Source organism: Sarcophilus harrisii, chromosome 3 (genome assembly GCF_902635505.1).
Source record: "Sarcophilus harrisii chromosome 3, mSarHar1.11, whole genome shotgun sequence".
In the NCBI taxonomy this organism is placed as follows: domain Eukaryota; kingdom Metazoa; phylum Chordata; class Mammalia; order Dasyuromorphia; family Dasyuridae; genus Sarcophilus; species Sarcophilus harrisii.
In genome coordinates this window covers 466,127,149-466,149,220 of record NC_045428.1, presented here as the reverse complement: position 1 = coordinate 466,149,220, position 22,072 = coordinate 466,127,149, and the positions used below count along the sequence as shown (strand labels likewise).

The 22,072-nt window shown below is 33.5% G+C and overlaps 1 protein-coding gene across 11 annotated transcripts in view; it reads right to left on the bottom strand.

Moving 5' to 3' along the window:
* The window catches only part of DEUP1 (deuterosome assembly protein 1), a 140,805-nt gene that overhangs the window by 5,448 nt on the left and 113,285 nt on the right, over positions 1 to 22,072 (bottom strand). For all 11 annotated transcript variants that reach the window (XM_031960988.1, XM_031960994.1, XM_031960986.1 and 8 more), the window contains one exon: positions 5,334 to 5,469. In XM_031960988.1, coding sequence (XP_031816848.1) covers positions 5,334 to 5,469 — 136 coding nt within the window. The remainder of the gene's footprint in view (positions 1 to 5,333; positions 5,470 to 22,072) is intronic.

Below are 22,072 nucleotides of genomic sequence, written 5' to 3'. Positions count from 1 at the left end.
TTCTATCTATCTGGTCCTTTATCTATTTATAAGAAGAAAATATAATGTCTAGCTAAGAATGAAGATTTACAAACCCCTTTGAAGGTAAGACAAACCTTTTTGGTTAGGTTTTGATTTGGGGCATTTTTTTCCCTCTTCCCACTGGAATCCTTTCTCCAGCTCAACTACCTTATGAACTTAACTGCTTACTTTTTGGTCTTACTAGGACTATCAATTTCTCAATTCCTCAGTTTCACTTGAAATCATGTTTGATTTTTTACTCTGATCCCTTCCTCAATATTCAATCTATCACAAAATCCTGTTGATTGTTTTTCTCCTTAATACCTTTTAAGATGTTCAACCAGAAGAACAGCACACAGAATAGGAAAGGAGGGTTTGCACAATATTTGCTTTTGTTGAGCGCTGGATAATGGGCCATAGCCACCCCTGCCTCCTTCCTTGCCATTAAGACTGGGAGAACTGAGTTTAAAAAAGAGCCCAGGAAAAACCTTGAAGCTCTGACCACCTTTACATATCATTATGTCATAAACTCCTTGCTAAGGTAATTCCCCCTACTTTTGAGTATTGCCCCTCACCTCATTGTCTCCTGCCCTTGACCTTCTTAGCTTGACCCCTATCCTGTCAGGATTAAGTTATGATCCTTTCCTGGAATTATGGCTTGTCTATCCTCCCTTTTCCCAGTATTCTTTTCCCCCTTATCTGCTTTTGTTTTCCCTATAAGATTGTATATTCAGGTTGTGTATTCTGTTTGCAAACCCTAGTTAGCTAAAACCCTATATAAAGTTCCCTGCCTTGGTTTATGTGCATGGAATGCTTTGGACAAGAGTCCCATCTGGTCAGCTAGCTTAACTCCACATTAAAGATTAAAAACCAATCTCTGCTTGCCTCAGTTTCTCTGGTGTTACACTTTCAGTTATGTGAAATATTTTTACACAAAAGAGGCATTTGATTTGTTTTGCTTAGGCCCAGAAGGCAGATCTAGAAGCAATGGATAGAATTTGTAGCTGCTAATTTTGGACTGATATAAGGAAGCATTTGCTAATAACAAGAGTTATCTAAATGTAAAATGCACTCCACTTTTAGAAGAAGTGTAAGTGTGAGTGAAATGGAGGGAATGTCTACTTACTGGAGGACTTGAAGAAAATATCACTGATTAGGGGGAGAGGAATTCTTACTCAGGTATGAGTTGGACTATAAATGGCCTCTAAAGTACCTTATAATTCTGATATTTACTCCTATTCTGTATTTCTATAGCTTCCATTGCATCTGTATAAAACTTTTTTTTTTTTTTTACATAGGAGTAGTTTTCAAAAACATATAAAGTAGAATGATTTCTATAGCTTCTAGAAAAGCCTATTCATGCCATTATTTATTCAAATCACTTTTATCAACTTCCTCTCTGTCATTTCTAAACCTTTTCTTCCCTCTTCTGATCCTGAAATACATAACACCATCCCCAATATTGAAAAGATGACTTAGTTTCCTATTTCACTGAGGGGAGCTCCTTTTTTTTAACTTTTCTATTACTCCTTCCTGGCATCATCAGAAACTGTCTCCTCATTCTGTCTGATTACAATAGGAGAGTGATCTCTCCTCATGAAGATCAAATCATTTCCTTGCGCTCAATTCCATTGCCTTCTATTTTTGTAAGACCTTGCTCTATAGCAGTCAACTACTTTTTAATTTATCTTCTATGTCTTACTTTTCTACTTGTTCCCTTTCATATACTTTTACATTTGCTCAAGTCTCCCCAAGTAAAAAACAATAACAAATCTTTCCTTGATTCTTCTACCCAATTCAACAACCATTTGCTCCACTGTTAAAATATCAAGATTAATGTTCTATATTTATAGTTCTATTTGTGTCACCCATCTGTTCAAAAAACTTCAGGGATTCTCATGACTACTAAGTAAAATAGAAATTCTTTTACCTGATGTTATAACAATTCATATCTATATGGCACTTTAAGGATTACAAAGTAATTTCACCACAATACTCTGTGAGGTAAGTAGTATAAATGTATCATCATCTGAAGATGAAGAAATTGAGGCTTTAAAAGTGACTTGGTTATGGTCTGAATCCATGCCCATCACTCTTGTCTCTTTACAACCTAACATCGCTTTATGTTTCCTTATTTCACATTATGTTTCCTTCTCACAATCTATAGTAGTCCACACAATGAACCACTGTCTCCTCTGAACATTTTTTGCCTCTTTGCTTTGATTATATGCATCCCATGCCTGCAAGGTCTTTCTTACTCATCTTTACCTACTAACTTCTACTTGTGCTTTAAAAATCAACTCAAATGCCATCTCTTCCATGAAGCTTATCTTAGATCCCATATAAAAAACAACTCTAATCTTAAGTACCATGAAGCACTTTCTTACCTCTCCAATGCACTGATCATGTATGCATAGTGTATATACATATATATATAGTGTGCGTGTGTATATATATATAGTGTGTGTATATATATAGTGTATATATAATGTATAATTATCTATATGCATATTACCATTCTATTAAGCTGCAAATGCCATGAAAGTTAAATCTCATCTAAACTTTCTATCTCCCCAATACCTAGCAATACCTGGATTGTAATTGCATCACTGAATAAAACTCAGTTGAATTTTTATCTCAGAAAGTGAATTCTACAATATCCAGTGGCCTCCACTTGAAGACATTCACGAATGGGGAAAGTCTTACCAAGGAAGCCTATTCAGCTTTTGGACAGCACTAATTGTTAGGAAATATTTCTTTATGTGGGTTGAAATCTGCCTCTTAGCAAGTTCTGGTGCTGCTCCAAGATCTGCCCACCAGGGTTAAACAGAGCAGGTCTTCCACATGATAATCCTGCAGATACCTGAAAACTCGTATTACTATTCTGGGATTAAAAAGTTGTCAGAGAACATATATGAGAGATGTTATAGGGATTGCATTGTTTCCTTTCAAACAACAAGAATTTGGGGCCTGTTATGTGCTAGGTATTAGGGATACAAGGCAATTTTTTAAAAATGTCATCCTCAAGGTATTTACATTCTACTGTGGGTACATTTAGCATTTAGAAAGATAGGCATATAAAAGATAATTTTAAAAGAGAGAAAGAGATAGATAAAGACAGACAGAAACAGAGAGCTGTAGAAAGGCTTTGAGGTAGAGGTGGCATATGAAATAAGAGTCTAGAAGAGAGCTAAAGATTCTAAGAGGTGGAGTCAAGAATGGAGTATATTCTAGCAAACAATTTGTAAGGACTATACAAAAACCCAGATATAAAAGATGAAATGCCAACAGAAAGTAGGCCTGCTAGGTTGGTATATAAAGTATCTAAAAGGGGGTAATGTGAAATAAGTCTAGCAAAGCAGACTGGATCCAAATTGCAAAGGACTTGACATTTTTAGAAAATTCTTCCTTTTATCAAGCCAAAATTTCACTCTTTGCAACTTCTTACTGTTTCTAGATATGTTTTCTCTGGGCATTTGCAGCTATTTAGAAAATTTTTTATTTTATACTAGAAACAATGAGGACTCACTTAAGCAATTTGAGACAGAGTATGACATGGCCAGATATGTGCTCAGAAAGATTATTTTGGCAAATGCGCAGAGGATGATTTGGAGAGAGGAAGATAATTGAAGAAACGAGTGCATTTTTACAGGTGAAAAGTGATAAGGGACTAAACTGATGTGGCTGCTGTATAAGTGGATGGAAGAGAATGGATGTAAAAGCTACTGTGGAATTGACAATACTAGCAGCTAACTGAATAGGAATGGACAGGTAGTGAAAGAATGATAAGGTAAAGAAGACTGCGTGATTTTGTTCACAGAAACATGGGACTCTGGAAGGAGGGCAAACGAGTGTGGAGTAATCCATTTTGGACAGAATGAATTTGAAATGCCTATGGGTTGGATCTGTTCAATGACAACATTAGACTGGAGCTCAGAAGAGATATTAGAGGTACAATATTCCATTAATAAATTGAATTGATACTATTATTATTTGAAAAGCTAATTTGCTAATTTTTGGAAAACAAAGATCAATAGAGAGTTATTCTATTATAGTATTTAGAAAGTGCCCATAATGGTTTTCAGAGCTTAAATAGGGGGCATGTTTATTTTGCTTACTTTGTTAGTTACTTTTTTTCTTCAAAGAATGTAACCGCTGTTTTGTGGAAATGAATAAAAAATATAACTGATTATTTATATTTCTGATCTTTAAGGATCCATAACCACAACAGGTTTTGGATTAAGATCTCTTCTTCCTTGCATGCTATCTCAATTTTTTCCATCTCCCTTATGACTACCAAAAATAATCAGAATAGATTTCTTTTCAGATGAGAAAAGGTACTTACTGTATATCTGAGCTCTTATAATATACTATCTAATTAAGCCCTGGCTGATTTTAACATTTGCATGAAATACTTGTATTCCATGGAGAAGTATTATAAAAATCATTAACTAAGATATCAAAGATGTTTTGAATGCTACACATACAGACTTCAAAGTCAATGTAACTTACTAAGAAAAATACTATTTTCTGGAAAAACACAACTCTGAAAAACAAATACTATGAAAAGAAGGTATATGATCATATCATTTACTTATTTTTCTTTATATTTAATAAGATTTTTCCATTAACTACTAAAACAGAAATATATGCAGATATTTTCATAGAGTTGGGTGACTGAGCAATTGATATTAACACTGTACAGGAAATGAGTACTAGTGCTTTGTCTCAGTACTGCTTTGGCAATTAAAAACGTTCAATATGGCATCTAATCTTTCTCAACTAAGTAGCTTGAAGCTCCTGGACAACTCTCAGATTATCCATCAATGTCCTATTTCTCATATGCTGCCACTATAAAATGAATAACTAAGAGAAATGGATAAATTTCAACTACATGAGAGAACAATATAATCTAAGTTAGTTATCTCTTTCATATAGAGATACTACCTAAGGAACTGTATCTTCAACTTGTTTTATTCAAGGAATCAACTCTTTTAATACAAATACAACTTAATAAATAGGTATAAATAATAATTTGTGGATAACATGTTCATTTTTATGTGAAAATGGCCCCAAATTATGTTGTAGAATATTAATAGCTAAGTTTCCCTATTTGATCATGACAAAATTAACTACTTATATAGAACTTTAGATTTGGAAAATCCTTTATCCCCTGCTTCTAGAGTTGGCAGTATAAACAATATTATTCCTACCGTTCAGATGAGGAAATTGATTTAAATGATGTGGTCATACAATAACTTTCCAAAGTGAGATTTGGAATCTATAGCAATCACTCTTTTAAAGAAGAAAAATTCAAACAAGTAGTAACTCACCAATGGATAGACTCCATCTTCATTCTCCAAAGGACTTGCAATATCTTTGACAGAAAACATATTACATTGGGGTGGAAATACCATAGGTGATGATGTGGTTATCACACCTAAATTTGGTTCACAGTCTTGGATAAGTCTACAAGAGAAGGGGGAATTGTCACTGTTACGGCTGTATTTTTACTATTTTATTTGTAGGATTTATATCTCTTTGGTGGCTTATACCTTCAAAAATTGTTCATATCAAAACTTTTCTCTTTTTACCTTGCTATAAAACATCCTTAATAAACTTAATAAAACTTTTATCTTTTAATTGTCGTCTTTTGTATTTATATCACATTTATCCTTGAGTATATTTGTCCCCTTCTCTTCTTGCCCACCAATTCTTCATTTGTAAAGAAATTAAATCTGAAAGTAGTAAAACTCTAAAAAGTCATCATAGATTAAAGATAAAGATAAAATGAGATAATTGATTAAAAAGTGCTTATCGTAGTATCTAGCATAAAGTGGATGCTATATAAGTAAATACTTCTTCCCTTCTCTTCATAAACTCAAAAGATTTACTGATGAGATTGGAGGGGTCATCTAGGTGATCCTAGATATCATGTATGGTATCATGTCAACCTCTTGATATTATTGGTTTTCAATTTTATTCCATTCTATTGTTTGATTCTAAACTATTTGATTTATGGCACAAAAGAAGTGATTAATATTTATAGATAGAATGATTAAATTGAACAGCAACATGGTTAAAGCCTTGTAATGTCTTAGGTGAGGCTACAGATTACTTACAATCCATTCAAATATTAGTGATTTATTCATTCATCAAAAAGCAGATATTAAGTCTATTATATTCTAAGAACTGTGGTATGCTACTTTTCCTTTCCTTTCCTTTAGGATTCTTTGAATGCTATTACTGAACTCCAGATTAGATTGGATTTTTAAAAAATTATTCTCTCCCATTTATTGGAGTATTAAAGAACTTTTAAAACTTACAATAGAAAGCTTAGTACTCAAAAATTGCAACTATAAACTTTCTTCATTAAAAATAAGAGTAAAGAAATGATTACTTATATATGGATTCCTTTATTTTCTCCAAATAGTAAAATATATATTCAAGTATAATTAATACACACACACACACACACACATACACACAACACCATGTTCAATTGTTTGTTAGTAGTAGTCAAACCTAATTTAAAGGTCAAACATTTTGCACAGTATATGACACTCCAAATACTAGCTTTTCTTTTCTTTTTTGGTGGTCAACAAATCATGTTCTTGTGTAAAATCTCTTTATACAAATATGTAAAATTGAAGTTAAATAGCCCAGTGATTTAAATAGAAAACACCACAAAATATTTGCTTCAGTTAGATATTTATTTGAAATAGATATTAAAAACCTGCATGAATTTTCTATTTTGTTTAAAATTTAAGGCTTCAAAACACTTTAATAATGAAATAGTGAACTTTTATCATAGTAAAAAAAATTCTGCCATGGGAAAGCTTATACTTCCTTTTATGTTTTTGCTTTTGCATCTTATTGCCATTCAATTGCAAACTCCAACACAAATTTAATTTAAAAAAAAAAAGCTGCTTAAAGCAGTTCAGCTTATTGCCTTTGACAGGTCCATACTAGATATTTAATTCTCTAGCAGTGTCCTTAATATTACTTAACCTCATTGACTTCCTTAATAGATTTATGTTTTGCTTATTTGGTGCTTTTGTTTAGCTGTGTCAAACTACTTTTAAGATCAATTTACTGTTTGTTGTAATGAATGTTCTGCTTGTTATTAAACATAGATAACCCAAATAGACAACCAATTTCAAGATTTTAAATTTTATTAAGTTACTCTGTGTACTAGAAAAGCTTATGAGCGATTCCTGCCATTTATTGGAAGTTACCACTAGTGTGTCCTGTTTTAGAATAAAGTAACTATCTTTCTGAGCACCAATGTGCAAGAATGATGTTGCATTTAATTAAAATGGTTGAAAACCATGAAAATATGAAAAATCCATTTTTGAAACTAGTAATTCCCCTGTGGATAAATACTAATTTCAAGACTAGCACATTTTAGTTTATTATAAATTATAGATTATAAAATTCTTTTCATTTTTTTACCCAGAGCAGATATATGTATATAGTCTTTATGTACATATATTTTTCTCATTATGCTAACATCTTCAAACTTATGCAAAACAGCAGCAATAAAAGTTAAGTGAGAAAAATATAAAGTACATTCAAGAAACCCCAACATGTTTTCCTTTTTTATTTATCCAGAAATATATCTTTTTCTCCAATTCTCCAAAATCATAATTACCATGGAAACTAAATAGCAAATTAAACTGAAATAACAGGGTTTATGATGTGCACAATAAGAAGGAACATTCCACAATTCAAATAGAATTATAACAATTGCACAGTACATCTGCATATAATCTAAAGTCGAATCTTTTCATTTGAATTAGGCTATATTTACACTCCAAATATCATTGGAGAATTAAGGCAATTATAAAGTAAAACAAAACATTGTTACTTTAATTATCTAGAGATTTAAAGAAAAACTGTAATTTATCTTAAATTACCAAGATAATTGTCTCAATTACTCACCTTGATTCTTGTGTATTTGACCAGAATTAATGCATTAGCCTTGTTTCACTGCAAGTTTAATAAAATGCAGAGACCTTCTAAAGGGAAGCCTAGATTATAAATCTTCAAAATAAAATGTATTTTTACTTTAAAACTCCCTTTATTTCTTAAAAGCCATAGAATATAGCTACCTACACAAAAGCTCATAAAAACCACCTCTTATAAAATATGTTTTTCATCCATTTAAAGGCTACTTTTATAACCTCTATTTCTTAAGGTATTCCAAACTGTTTTGGTTGCCATTTCCAGGGCACTAAGCAAATTGAGTACAGGCTTTTTTTTTTTTTTTTTTTTTTTTGCCTCTGTGTCACCAGAGTCCAGCCCAGTGTCTGGTACCTATCAATTGTTTAATAAATGCTTGTTGATTGAACTTCTGCTGAATTACATCAGAAGGATCCCTTCTGGGTTCATTGGATCTCTCTTTCCTCTATCTATGGAGGCACAGACGAGCTGTCAAGCTCATGTTAAAGGGTCCCAAATTGAGAAAATATTTTTACAGTCAAAGGTTCTGATAAAGGCCTCATTTCCAAAATATATAGAGAATTAACTCTAATTTATAAAAAATCAAGCCATTCTCCAATTGAAAAATGGTCAAAGGATATGAACAGACAATTCTCAGATGAAGAAATTGAAACTATTTCTAGTCATATGAAAAGATGCTCCAAGTCATTATTAATCAGAGAAATGCAAATTAAGACAACTCTAAGATACCACTACACACCTGTCAGATTGGCTAAGATGACAGGAAAAAATAATGATGATTGTTGGAGGGGATGCGGGAAAACTGGGACATTGATGCATTGTTGGTGGAGTTGTGAACGAATCTAACCATTCTGGAGAGCAGTTTGGAACTATGCTCAAAAAGTTATCAAACTGTGCATACCCTTTGATCCATCAGTGTTACTACTGGGCTTTTATCCCAAAGAGATCATAAAGAAGGGAAAGGGACCTGTATGTGCACGTACGTTTGTGGCAGCTCTCTTTGTAGTGGCCAGAAACTGGAAACTGAATGGATGCCCATCAGTTGGAGAATGGCTGAATAAATTGTGGTATATGAATATTATGGAATATTATTGTTCTGTAAGAAATGACCAACAGGATGATTTCAGAAAGGCCTGGAGAGACTTACACGAACTGATGCTGAGTGAAATGAGCAGGACCAGGAGTCATTATATACCTCAACAACAATACTATATGATGACCAGTTCTGATGGACCTGGCCATCCTCAGCAATGAGATCAACCAAATCATTTCCAATGGAGCAGTAATGAACTGAACCAGCTAACCCAGAGAAAGAACTCTGGGAGATGACTAAAAACCATTACATTCAATTCCCAATCCCTATATTTTTGCCCACCTGCATTTTTGATTTCCTTCACAAGCTAATTGTACAATATTTCAGAGTCTGATTCTTTTTGTACAGCAAAATAACGGTTTGGTCATGTATACTTATTGTGTATCTAATTTATATTTTAATATATTTAACATCTACTGGTCATCCTGCCATCTGGGGGAGGGGGTGGGGGATAAGAGGTGAAAAATTGGAACAAGAGGTTTGGCAATTGTTAATGCTGTAAAATTACCCATACATATAACCTGTAAATAAAGGGCTATTAAATAAAAAAAAGAAAAAAAAGAAAAAAAGAAAAGAACTATTTCTACATCTCACATTCTGGCATCTTTCAAAAATATTTAGATTCTTTCTACCTCACCTTGGAGACTGCATGGATTTTTCAGTCTTAGTGTCGGAGGGAATTTAATGTAAAGTAGTAGCAATTTGCTGATGTAACAGCAGCTCTGATTTTATGGAGTGTTTTCAGATTTACTTGTTGCTGCTGCTGCTGAAGTATTTTTTCAGTCGGGTATGATTCTTCATATGAGGTTTTTTTGATAAAGATATTGACAGTGATTTGGCTTTTCCTTCTCTGGCATTTTATATTTGAGGACACTTAGGTTTCAAACTGGGTTAGATTACTTACCCAGGTTCACATAACTAGTAACTTGGTCTTTCTAACTGCAAAACTGGTGCTCTACTGTGCCACCTATCTGCTCTATTTATTTTATAAATGCTATTTCAAAACACACTTTTAAGTAATGTAAACACTCTTGTTCATTTTTTGGGAGAGTAAACTGAAGCTCAGAGACACTACTTAACATGCCTCTGGTCTGACAGTGAACGATGATAAAGATGGGATTGAGACCCATCTCTCTCCTGACATTCAATCATCATACTTTCCATTCCATCATGTTGCTTCACAAACTTTATATATTTCCTGAGATCATTAAGATGAAGCTGGTTGTAATTAAATCTTGTGGATTTGGGTTGATCCTCAGTTGGCTTAGAATTTCCCAGTATATTCTGTTTCTGTTTACCACAGCTTTAGCAAATCTGTCCAATTCTAACTTTTCTTGACAAGAAAAAATATTGGGTTCTTACTCTCTGAGGATAGGGAGCCAAAAGTGAGACAGTTCTTGACCCCAAGGTGCTTATATTTTACTGGGGAAATGTAACATAAACACCAATAAGCCAATATAAAGTACATGCAAAGTGATTCCAAGAGGTAGTGCTGTGTGGCTTTCATTGTACTTAGAAGAAAGTTAAGAATTCTAAGAGGTAGAATTGAGGAGGTAGTAACCTCCCTAGGTACTACCACCTAAGCAAAGGATTTAAGATGGGAGTTGGAACTCTAGAAGAACTTTGGTCTAAATGCATCCAGTTTGATTTTAGATTCTGCTAATGAGAGTTTTAAGGTCACTTTCCAAGTATTAGTGACCTAAGATAAAAATAACAATAATAATAATAACAACAACAATAGCTAGCAATTATATATCACTTTAAACTTTACAAGTATTTTGCAAGTACCATCTAATTTTTATCCTTACAACAGCTCTATGCGGTAATTTATCATTATTATATTCATTTTATAGATGAGGAAACTGAGACTGAGAGAAGTAAAATGATTTGGCCAGGGTCACACAGCTAATATGCTATCTGAGGCAGGATTCAATCTCAGGTCTTCCACATGACAAATCCACTTTGAGGCTAATGCAATGTGACACCTTAGATTCACTTACTAGCAACAATAATGCTTTTGAGGTACCCTAAACATGGCCCAGAATCCTCAGAATCTTTGGGTAAAGGTAGACGGAAGCTTGATGTTAATAAGATGCTAACTCCATAAAGGGTAGAATAATCTTGAATTCATATCTATAGACTAGAATGAAATGGGATGTCAAATCTAGTGCTAGAAGAAACCTTAGAGGCAAACTAGTTTAGTCTCTTCATCAAATCGAACCTATCTCCTGTGATCCTAGATTCAGTTCTTGTCCCACTGGACCATGCGATTTCCTTCTCCTGAGCTATCCTAAGTGAAGCTACTGTTTTGACTTTATTAGGTTTCAGGTTAGCTTATGCTAACTCATTTCTGTCTCTCCAAATTCTTAAAACATAAAAATGAATTGCTTTTATACTTTATCTAGGTATATTCAATGGTCTTAAAATCATCTTAATGATTAACATGATTATTGTATTTTCTAGCATGTGATGTACCTTTCAAAGTTACAAATGCTTTTTTTTTTTTTTTTAATGTGGATCTTTAGTGTTGAACTTACTTTTTTTGGCAATTACATTTAGTTATACAGTAAATTCTATGATTCTCTGAATATAAAAAATACATATAACTTTCAAATCAGCATGAAAGTTGTCATTGTAAACATTGAAAATTCATATGTGACAACATTTTAAAAATTCTGGTATACTTGTATACTTTCAGTGGTAAGTATAGCATGATCAATTAATAATAATTTGCAATGACTTTCTTTTTATCTCACCTTTAAGCATATTGACCCTGAGTAAGTCACTTAACCTGGGCCTCAGTTTCCTCATCTGGAAAATGAACTGGAAAAGGAAATAGCAAAAAATTCCAGTATCTTTGTCAAAGAAATCCCAAATGGGGTCATGAGGAGTCAGACATGGCTGAAATGACTAAATAACAACAATAACAATGAATAAAAGAAAACTTTAAGCCTTCCCCTTGCTTCTGAAATTTTACACAATAGGTAAGAGTTGAAGGGATTTTACACATAATCTTGTCCACACTCCTATTTTTCCAGATAAACAAAGACCACAGAGAAGTTAAATGACCCATTACAGGCCACACAACTGTAGCTATTTCATTTTTAATAACAGAAACAAGTGGTCTGAAATACACTTCCAACAACAGTGAAATGACTTAAAAGAAATAAACAAAATACCACTCTCCCTCCAAGAAAGAGCATCATGATTAAAAGCAGAGAAAATCTTCTTTTAATTCTATACTTTATAGATAACATCAGACATATTAACAGAACAAATTTGACTGAAAGGCATTTTCTTCTTCCTTAAAACAGCTGAAATTGATTGAAAGTTGAAAATATATAGTTCTTAATTATTTTCCATTTATGAACTTACACCAGCAGCTCCATTTAGCTTTTAATATTCATCTTTGCAGAGGTACTTGGACTGACTAGAATTAATTGAGCAACATCTACTTTCCACTTTTTTACTGGTGATTTCAGGGCCCTTGAATCTCAAACAATTCTTTCCCATAGTGAATTTTACATAGTAATAATGTATTCAGTACATTTGAAATGCTGTTTCTCTTAAAAATCAGGTCACTGAAGAACAGGGAAATCAGACAAGGCATTAAAACAAATTTAATGAAACTTTCAACAACTGAAACTGGCAGGACACAAAGCTCGGCAGCAAGAATCGTGGTTCAAACTGCTTATTAAGATCATCACCTGCTGAGCGCTTTGCGTCTCATCCTGGCTTTTTTAGCCTCTACTGTCATGTTTTTGTTAGGCACTTTTAACACATTCCTCTTTGCTTGGAAAGGAGGAAAGAACAATCTAAACTGCCCCAAATTGTGTGTTTTTTTTTCAACTGCACAGTAACAATCTTATTGGTTTAAATAAGAATGCTCGGCACTGTGATGGCAGTGTTCATCTGAAGTTTTCTAAGTATTTTACAAACAAATAGCTATTTTTCCCCTCTATTTTATAAACAAGGTTCTCTGCATACAGGACATTTAATAAGATCCTGGATGGATGTGTGGATGCTGTAGAGGTAGAAATCACAAGACCCAATGACTGATTAGATTTGGGGACTGAGAGAAAATGGGAAGTTCCAGATAACTTTAAGGTCATGAAGCTGGGTGATTGGAGGGAAGGTGATACTCTCCAAAAAAAAAAAAAAAAAAAAAAGACAAAACAGTAAAGTTCACAAAAGAAGAGGTTTGGTTGTTTTTTTTTTTTAATCAACGAGTTCAATTTTAGATATGTTAAGTATGTAATAGCTATGGGACATGTTTAGATTAGGTACAAGATGTCCCAAAAGTCTATGTAAGACTTTTGAGACATGCTGCATAGATCTGGAAGATTCATCTACATAGAGATGATGTTTGTATTCTGATGAATGGCTAATGAAGTCACCTAGAGAGTATAGAGGGAGAAAGAGCCAAACAGAACTTTGGGGATTCACTCTTAGTTAGGGGGCTTGGTATGGAAGTATAATCCAGTTTATAAATAAGACTGAGAAGTAATGGTTAGGCAAGTGAATAGAGAATCAAGAAAGAGCTAAACTATGAATGTTCAGACAGGAGGGAATATTCAGGAAGAGAGTGCTGTCAACAATTCTTGATCTATTTCCTTAATTTCTGTGATGTTTCCCTCTAATGATTTTCTTTTTCTCCCCCCACCCCACTATTTTTGTCTCTATTGGCTCCTTATCTTCCTTTAAAATCTATTAGAGATGGATGTCTCAGTAGTGTCACTGACTCTTTTCTTCATTCCTCTCTCCCTTTATAACCCCCCTGCTTCTATACAGATGACTCTCAAATAAATCTCTCTCAGCTGGACATCTCCTCCTAGCTGTATATTTGCTTGCTGGATAGCTCCATCTAGATATCATCTACTTTAAATTCATGTCCAAAACTGAACTAGTTATCTTCTTTGACTACCCCCCACTAAAAAACAAAAATAAAAACAAAAAAACCCTTCCTGTATAAGTTTTTTTTTTTCTTCCTTGTTTATTTTGATGTCTTTATTCTCACAGATTCTCAAGCACATGTCTTTGGGGTCTTCCTCCAATTTTTTATATTCAACACCTTTTTTTATCCTGGCAGTTAATTATCCAGTCTTGTGGATTTACCTTTCACATTATATATTTTATCTACCTTCTTACTTTCATTTTTCCAAACCATTTGAAAAGAACCCTGTTTTGGGGTTTTTTTTTGCCTCCAGTCTCTTTTACTCCAATTAATTGATTACAACATTATTTGAATAATCCTCCTAATTTATCATTCTATTTACACTACTTCTGTAGTGAAAAATCTTCAATGGCTTCCTATTGCCAACTAAGAAGGAAAGAGAAAAGAGCTGGAAGAAGGGGGGAAGGGAGGGAGAATAAGGGGGAAGGAATGACAGAAAGGAGGAAGTAACAAAAGAAAGAAGGAAGAGAAGGACTTATTAATATGCATTTATTAAGTTCCTACTATGTGTCAAGCACTATTGGTAAGCCCTTTTGATCTCATTTGATCATTATAACAATGGGAGGAAGGTATGATTGTTAGTCCCATTTTACAGTTGAAGAAACTAGGGTAAACAGGATTAAGTGATTTGCATTGGGTCACATGGCTAATAAGTGTCTAAAGCCAAATTGGAAGGCAGATATTCCTGATTCGGCTCATTATCACTCTATGTTCCAGAGTCAGCTTCAAACTACCCTTCTAGTCCTATCTCATATTATTTCCCTTTACATACTATAAATTCCTGCCAAACAATGTCTCTCCATTAATTTCATTCTGCCCTCTATCTCCATGTCTTTACTCATGTTGTCTATATTCCTAGGATGAATTTAATCTCTTCCCACCCTCATTTCTGTTGAAATCCCTCTTTTCCTTCAAGATCCACAACTGATACCTCTTCTCCACAAAGGTTTTCCTGACTCTTTTGACTAAAAGAGTTTCCCAGTACATTTCCTTTACTTTGAGCTTATGCTGTCCTTTGTATTATAGTTTTTGCATACATGCTTTTTCACCTCTCTTGTATTAACTTCATGTATGTATATGTTTTTTTTCTCTTGGAAAGAGTATATTATTTTTTTCCAATTACATGTAAAGAAATTTTCAACTTTCATTTAAAAATACATTTTGAGTTCTAAAATTTTTCTCCCTTCCTCCTTCTCTTCTACCTCCCTCCCTAAGATGGCAATCAATTTGAAATAGGTTATACATGTGCTTTCATGTAAACATATCTCCACATTAATCATGTAGTGAAAGAAGAAACAGGAAAAGGGGAAAGCCACCAAAAAACCCTCAAAAAACAAAAAGTAAAAACAGTATGCTTTGATCTGCATTCAGACAGCACAGTGTCTTCTCTGGAAAGTTCCTTCTATATCACAAGTCTTTTGGAATTGTCTTGGATCATTGTATTGCTGAGAAGAGCAACGCACAATATTGCTATTAATATGTACAATGTTCTCCTGGATTTTCACACTTTACTCAGAATCATTTCATGTAAGTCTTTCCAGGTTTTTCTGGAATCTGTCTGCTTATCATTTTTTATAGCACAATAGTATTCTATTACAGTCATATAACACAACTTGTTTAGCCATTCTCCAATTAATGGGCACCCCCTCGTTTTCCAGTTTTTTCCCAACACACAAAGAGCTGCTATTTTTGTACATGTAGGTCCTTTTACTTTTTTTTACAATATTTTTGAAATGCACTCCTAGTCGTGGTGTTGCTGGATCAAAAACTAGCACAGTTTGATTGCCCTTTAGACATCTTTCTAAATTGCTTTCCCAGAATAGTTGGATCAGTTCACAACTACATAAACAATGGATTAGTATCCCAATTTTCATACATCTTCTCCAACATTTATCATTTTTCTTTTCTGTCATATTAACCAATTTGGTAGGTATGAAGGGGTAACTCAAAATTCTTTTAATTTGCATTTCTCTAGTCAAGTGATTTTATAGAGATTGAATTTTTTCATTTGAAAACTGTCTGTTCATATCCTTAAACCATTTATCAATTGGGGAATGACTTGTATTTTTATAAATTTGATTCAACTGTTTATATTATTTGAGGAATGAGAAATATCTGTTGCAAAAAAAAACAAAACCTTTTTAACTTTCCTTCTAATCTTGGTTGCATTGGTTTTGTTTGTGCAAATTCTTAATTTAATCCAATCATAATTACTCATTTTGTATTTCATAATGTTCCCTATATCTTGTTTGGTCACAAATTCTTCTCTTCTCCATAAATCTAAGAGGTAAACTGTTTCTTGTTTTTCTAATTTGCTTTGTTATCACCTTTTATGTTTAAATCATTTTTCCATTTTGATTTTTTCTTGGAACATGGTGTGAGATGTTGATCTTTGCCTAATTTCTGCCATATTATTTTACATTTTCCTATCAATTTTTGTCAAATAAGTCTCTTTAGGTTTATCAAATAACAGATTAGAAAAGTCATTTACTACTGTGTCTTGCTGCTGGGCTTTGTTGATAATATGTAGAAATGATGATTTGTGTAATTTTATGTGCAACTTTGCTAAAGTGGGCAATTATTTCAAGTAATTTTTAATTGACTAAGATTACCCCAAAATATCATCTATAAAGGGTGATAATTTTGTTTCCTCATTGCCTGTTTTAATCCCTTCAATTTCTTTTTCTTTTATTGCTAACTCTAACATTTCTAGTATAATACTGAATAATACCAATGATGATGGGCATCATTTCACTGGTTTTACTGGAAAGGCTTCTAGTTTAACCTCCTTACAGATAATCCTTATTGATGGCTTTTGATAGATACTATTTATCATTTTAAGGAAAGCTCTTTTTATTCCTATGCTTTTTCAAAAGGAATGGATGCTGTATTTTGTCAAAAGCTTTTTCTGCATCTGAGATATTAATTTGGTTATTGATAGTCAATTATGCTGATAATTTCTCCAATATTGAATTAGTCCTGCATGCTTGGCATAAACTCCACCTGGCCATAGTGTTTTATCCTAGTAAAAAATTGTTTTAACCTCTTTGTTAATATTTTATTTAAAAATTTAAAAATTGCATCAATATTCATTAGGGAAATGGGTCTATAATTTTGTTTTTACTTTTCCTGGTTTAGATATCAGCATCATATTTGTGTTATAAAAGGAAATTTGGTAGGACTCATTTTTCCAAATAATTTTTATAGTATTTTCCAAATAATTTATATAGTATTAGAATTGTTCTTAAAATGTTTGGTAGAATTTATTTGTAAATTTACCTAGTCCTGATGATATTTTGAGGGAGTTTACTGATGACTTCAATTTCTTTTTCTAAAATGGGATTATTTAAGTACTGTATTTCCTCATTTGTATTTTCCTCATCTATTCTAAAATGGGATTAAATACTGTATTTCCTCATGTGTTCCTCACATCCCAATCTGTGAGATTTCCTCATCTGAAATTTATATTTTTTAAAATATTCATTTAATTTAGATTGTCAAATTTGTTGGCATACAGTTGGGCAAAATAGCTCCTAATTGCTGCTTTAATTTTCTTATCATTCATCATGAATTCAGTCTTTTCATTTTTGATACTGGTAATTTAGTTTTCTTTTTAAAATCAAAGTAGCCAAAAGTTTATCTATTTTAATTGTCTTTCCCCCAATAAAACCAGTTCTTAGTTTTATTTATTAGCTCAGTAGTTTTCTTACTTTCAAGTTTATTAATCATACTTTAATTTTTCCAATTTTCTAATTTGGTGCTTAATTAGGGATTTTTGCTTTGTTCTTTTTCTAGATTTTTAATTGCATGTCCAAATCATTGATTTGATTTTTCTCTATTTTATTCATGTAAGGATTTAGAAATATGAAATTTTCTTTAAGTATTGTCAAAGCTGCTTTCCATAAATGTTGCTATGTTGTATCATTTTTGTCATTTTTTAATGAAATTGTTTCTATGATTTGTTTGATCCACTCATTCTTTAGGATTGGATTATTTAATTCCCTATTTTTAATCTATCTTTCTGTGGTCCTTTATTCAATATAATTTTTATTGCATCATGATCTGAAAAAGATGCATTTCATATTTTTGCCTTTCTGCATTTGAGATTTTTTTTATGCCCTAATATATGGTCAGTCTTTGTGTAGATGTAAATTGTCACTGAGAAAAATATGTATTCTTTGCTATCCCCATTCAGTTTTCTCCAGAAGTCTTTCATATCTAACTTTTCTAAAATTCTATTCATTTTCTTAACATCTCTTTTGTGGTTGGCTTTATCTAGTTCTGAGCTTGCTATCCACTTCCATTTTATAGGAAAGGTTATCCCATTCACCACATTCATAGTTAAGATTGCTTTGTATTTCCCTTCATCCTAGTTTCCCCATTTATGCTTTTCTCTCACCCTGTCTCTTCTTCACTAGTGTTTTGTTTCTAACCACCTTCCTCAATTTGCTGTCCCTTCTATCATCCCCTTTTTTCCCCTCCCTTCCTCTATTTCCCTCTAACATAAGGTAGATTTTATCCAAATGAACATGTTATTCACCTTTTGATCCAAATACAATTAGAGTAAGGTTCAAACAATGCTCACCAGCCCCCTCGTTTATTTCCTGCAATAGGTCTTTCATGGCTCTTCATGTGATATAATTTATTCCATTCTACCTTTCCCCTATACTCTTCTCCCATTATGATCCTGATTCTTTCATCCTTTTTTAAAAAATCATCACATCAAAGTCAAGTTCTTACTCACACCTTTTAAGTATACTATTCTAACTGCCTTAATAGTGATATAGTTCTTAAGCTCTTAATTATGAGTATCATATTCCCATTTAGGGATATAAACAGTTTAACTTTATTGAATGTCATGTTTTTTTTTTTTCCCTTTCCTGTTTACCTTTTCATTCTTCTTGAGTCTTGAATTTTTATCAAATTTTCTGTTCAACTCTGGTCTTTTTATCAGGAAAGTTTGTAAGTTCCCTATTTCAGTGAATATCCATCTTTTATCTTAGAAGATTATGCTGTATTTTTCTGAATAGTTGATTCTTGGTTATAATCCAAGCTCCTTTATATTCTGGAATATCATATTCCAAGTTCTCTGATCCTTTAATGTTGAAACTGCCAAGTCCTATGTAATTTGACATTTGAATTGCTGCTTGCAAGATTTTCTCTTTGACTTTAAAATTCTGGAATCTGTTTCAGAAGGTGATTAGTGGATTCTTTCAATGACTATTTTGCCTTCTGGTTCTAAGATATCAGGGTAGTTTTCCTTGATAGTTTCTTGAAAAATGCTGTCCAATCTCTCTATCTGCCTCTGTCTCCATCGATTTCTGTCTGTCTTTCTCTCCCTCCCTCCTTTCTCTCTTTTTATAGCTTTTAGGTAGCCCAATTATTCTTAAATCACTTCTTCTGGATCTATTTTCCAGGTCAATTCTTTTTACATTGAGCTATTTTACATTCTCTCTTTTTTTTTTATTCTTTTGTTCTTGTTTGACTGATTCTTTATGTATCATATAATCATTCACTTCTACTTGCCCAATTTAATTTTTAAGTATTTTTGGTAGCTGGTTTTATAATCTACTTTTCCATTTGGCCAATTTCTTCAGTCAGTTTTTGTGCTTTTCCAAGCTACTATTTCATAATTTTCTTGCATAATTCTTCTTTCCCCAATTTTTCTTCTATCTTCCATACTTGATTTCTAAAATCCTTTTTTTAGCATTTCTAAGAGAGCTTTTTGGGCTTGAGACAAGTTCATATTCTCCTTTCAGTTTTTGCATGAAGTAATTTTGACACCATTGTTCTCTTCTCAGTTTGTATTTAGATCTTCCCTGTTAGAGTAGCTTTCTATGATCGGGGTCCTTTTTTTTTTTTTTTTTTTGCTCATTTTAAAAGGTTGCACTCAGCTCTGGAGATTTGCAAGAATGCAGATCAGCAAACATTGCAAATCTGCAAACATTGCAACAAGGAACCAGCAGGGGCAAGATAATATCTAGCAATGAGCACTGAGAATCCATGATAAAACCCTTTACTTCTCCTACCCAATGTGAACAGTTTCTAGCATCTTCTCCTCAATGACATATTTTGAGATTGACTTCTGACCATCGTTGTTGGCTTCCCAAAGCTTTTATCAGGTGAGAAGCCTAACACAGTTCTCCCTCTTGCTCTATTTCATTTCTTCTGTCTCAAAATGAAGAGAAATGTCCTTCAACTCACTGTCCCAAACTTCTGAGGATTCAGGGCCTGGCCATTGGTTTTCTTTTGCTCTGAGGCTGGCAATTTACCCTCTGTCCAAGGATGACCTGGCCTAGTTGCTCCTGTTGTGCCCTGGGTTCTGGAGTTGGTATTTTGCTGCACTAGGGCTAGAGGCCTTACAGACAACTTGCTTCACCACTGGCCTGCTGAATCAGGAACTCAGAGTCTCACATGTTGATCTCTGCTGTGGCTAAGAGCCTCACATTGGGTTCCACTCCCCTTTTACCTATGTGAGATGAACCTTTCCTGAAGTCCTTCTAAGTTATCTTGGGCTGGAGAATTTTTCATTCTGTCTTTTTGTATGGATTCTGTTGCTCCAGAATTCTTTTAAAGGCTTGATTTAATTTTGTTTCTGAGGGATACTGGGAATATTTTAGACAAACAACTTCCTGGCTTTTCTTCATCATCTTGGCTCTGTCTATTGTAAACATCTTTTGAGGATTATTTGGGTCTTTCTTATCCTTTTATTCCTAGTCCCTGACACAGTTTATTGCATAGAAAAATCAATATTTATTTTGTCTTATTTTCCTGTTACTGTAGATGCAAGCACTATTCACTCACTCATATGTTAAGTCTTATTCCTTATCCCTCATCTTCCATGTCTAATGGAATACTGCCTCTACAGCAGAGGTTCCTAGACCTTAGTATTATGGTACCCTTGTTCAGAATAATCATAAGTTTTAAAGATTTCAAAGGTAACCAATTGTATTGAAATACAGTTGTGGACATATTTAAAAAAAACAAGCTTACTGACATTCAGGTTATGAATTTCTGATTTGTAGTATCTTTTGAGAGCTTTGTGTTGTGTATAGTAGAGAGAGCACTAGTTTAGAATCAGGTGAGACTTGCCCATTTCCAACACTTATTGGCTGTCTGCTCATGGGCAAATCATTTAATTTTTTGAGCCTCAGTTTTCCTACTTATAAAATAGGAGTGTAGTGGGGTGGGGAGAGAGAGAGAGAAAGAAACACAGAAAAACGGAGAGACAGACTACATAGATGACAGAGAGAGAAATACACACAGAGAGAAACAGAGACAGGTTGAGAGGGGGATGGAGGGAGAAGAGAAAGGAGAAGGGAGAGAAAGGGGGAGAGGGAGAGAAGGAGAAAAATAGAGACAGACGCACACATACACACACACACACATACATACACACACACACACAAACTCACAGAGGGAAGGAGAGAAAAGGTAGGAAGAGAGCCAATCTTAAGAGTAAGGAAAATCTGAGCTCAGTTTTCACCTGTGTAATTACAAAACGAATCACTTAGCTGCTCAGTGGCCCTGGCAATTCCAAGACTATAACCTGCAGTACAAATACCAATTTGCTATGATGGAGGGAATTTCCTTTCTAGGAGTTTCATACATGAGTGAAATTGCAGGTATGCAAACAATGGGTATAGTAATGTCAAGTCACCTGGTTCATGGGGTATGAGGGTTAAATGATTGAATCACCATGCAAATGTTAGCCATTATTATTATTATTCTCTTTAGCACCCATGCCTTCCTTTCAATTGCCAAGGTCACAGCCATAATATAGGCTCCTATTACTATCCATTGGACACCAGCAATGCTGTCTATTTTCCTTCTATAGAATGTATCCTTCAATTGCTCTCTCCTCCATTCAAAACCCTTCAATGGCTCTCTCTTTCTCCTTCTCCCCCAACTCCACACTTAGTGACTCCTACCTCTGATATTTAAGTTTAGCATGAACTTACCTTTATAATTTTACTTCACTCTAATCCTATTTATGTACTTTACAATTCAGACAAAAAGGACTGTAATTCCTACAGGAAGCTCTGTGGTGTGCTGGGCAG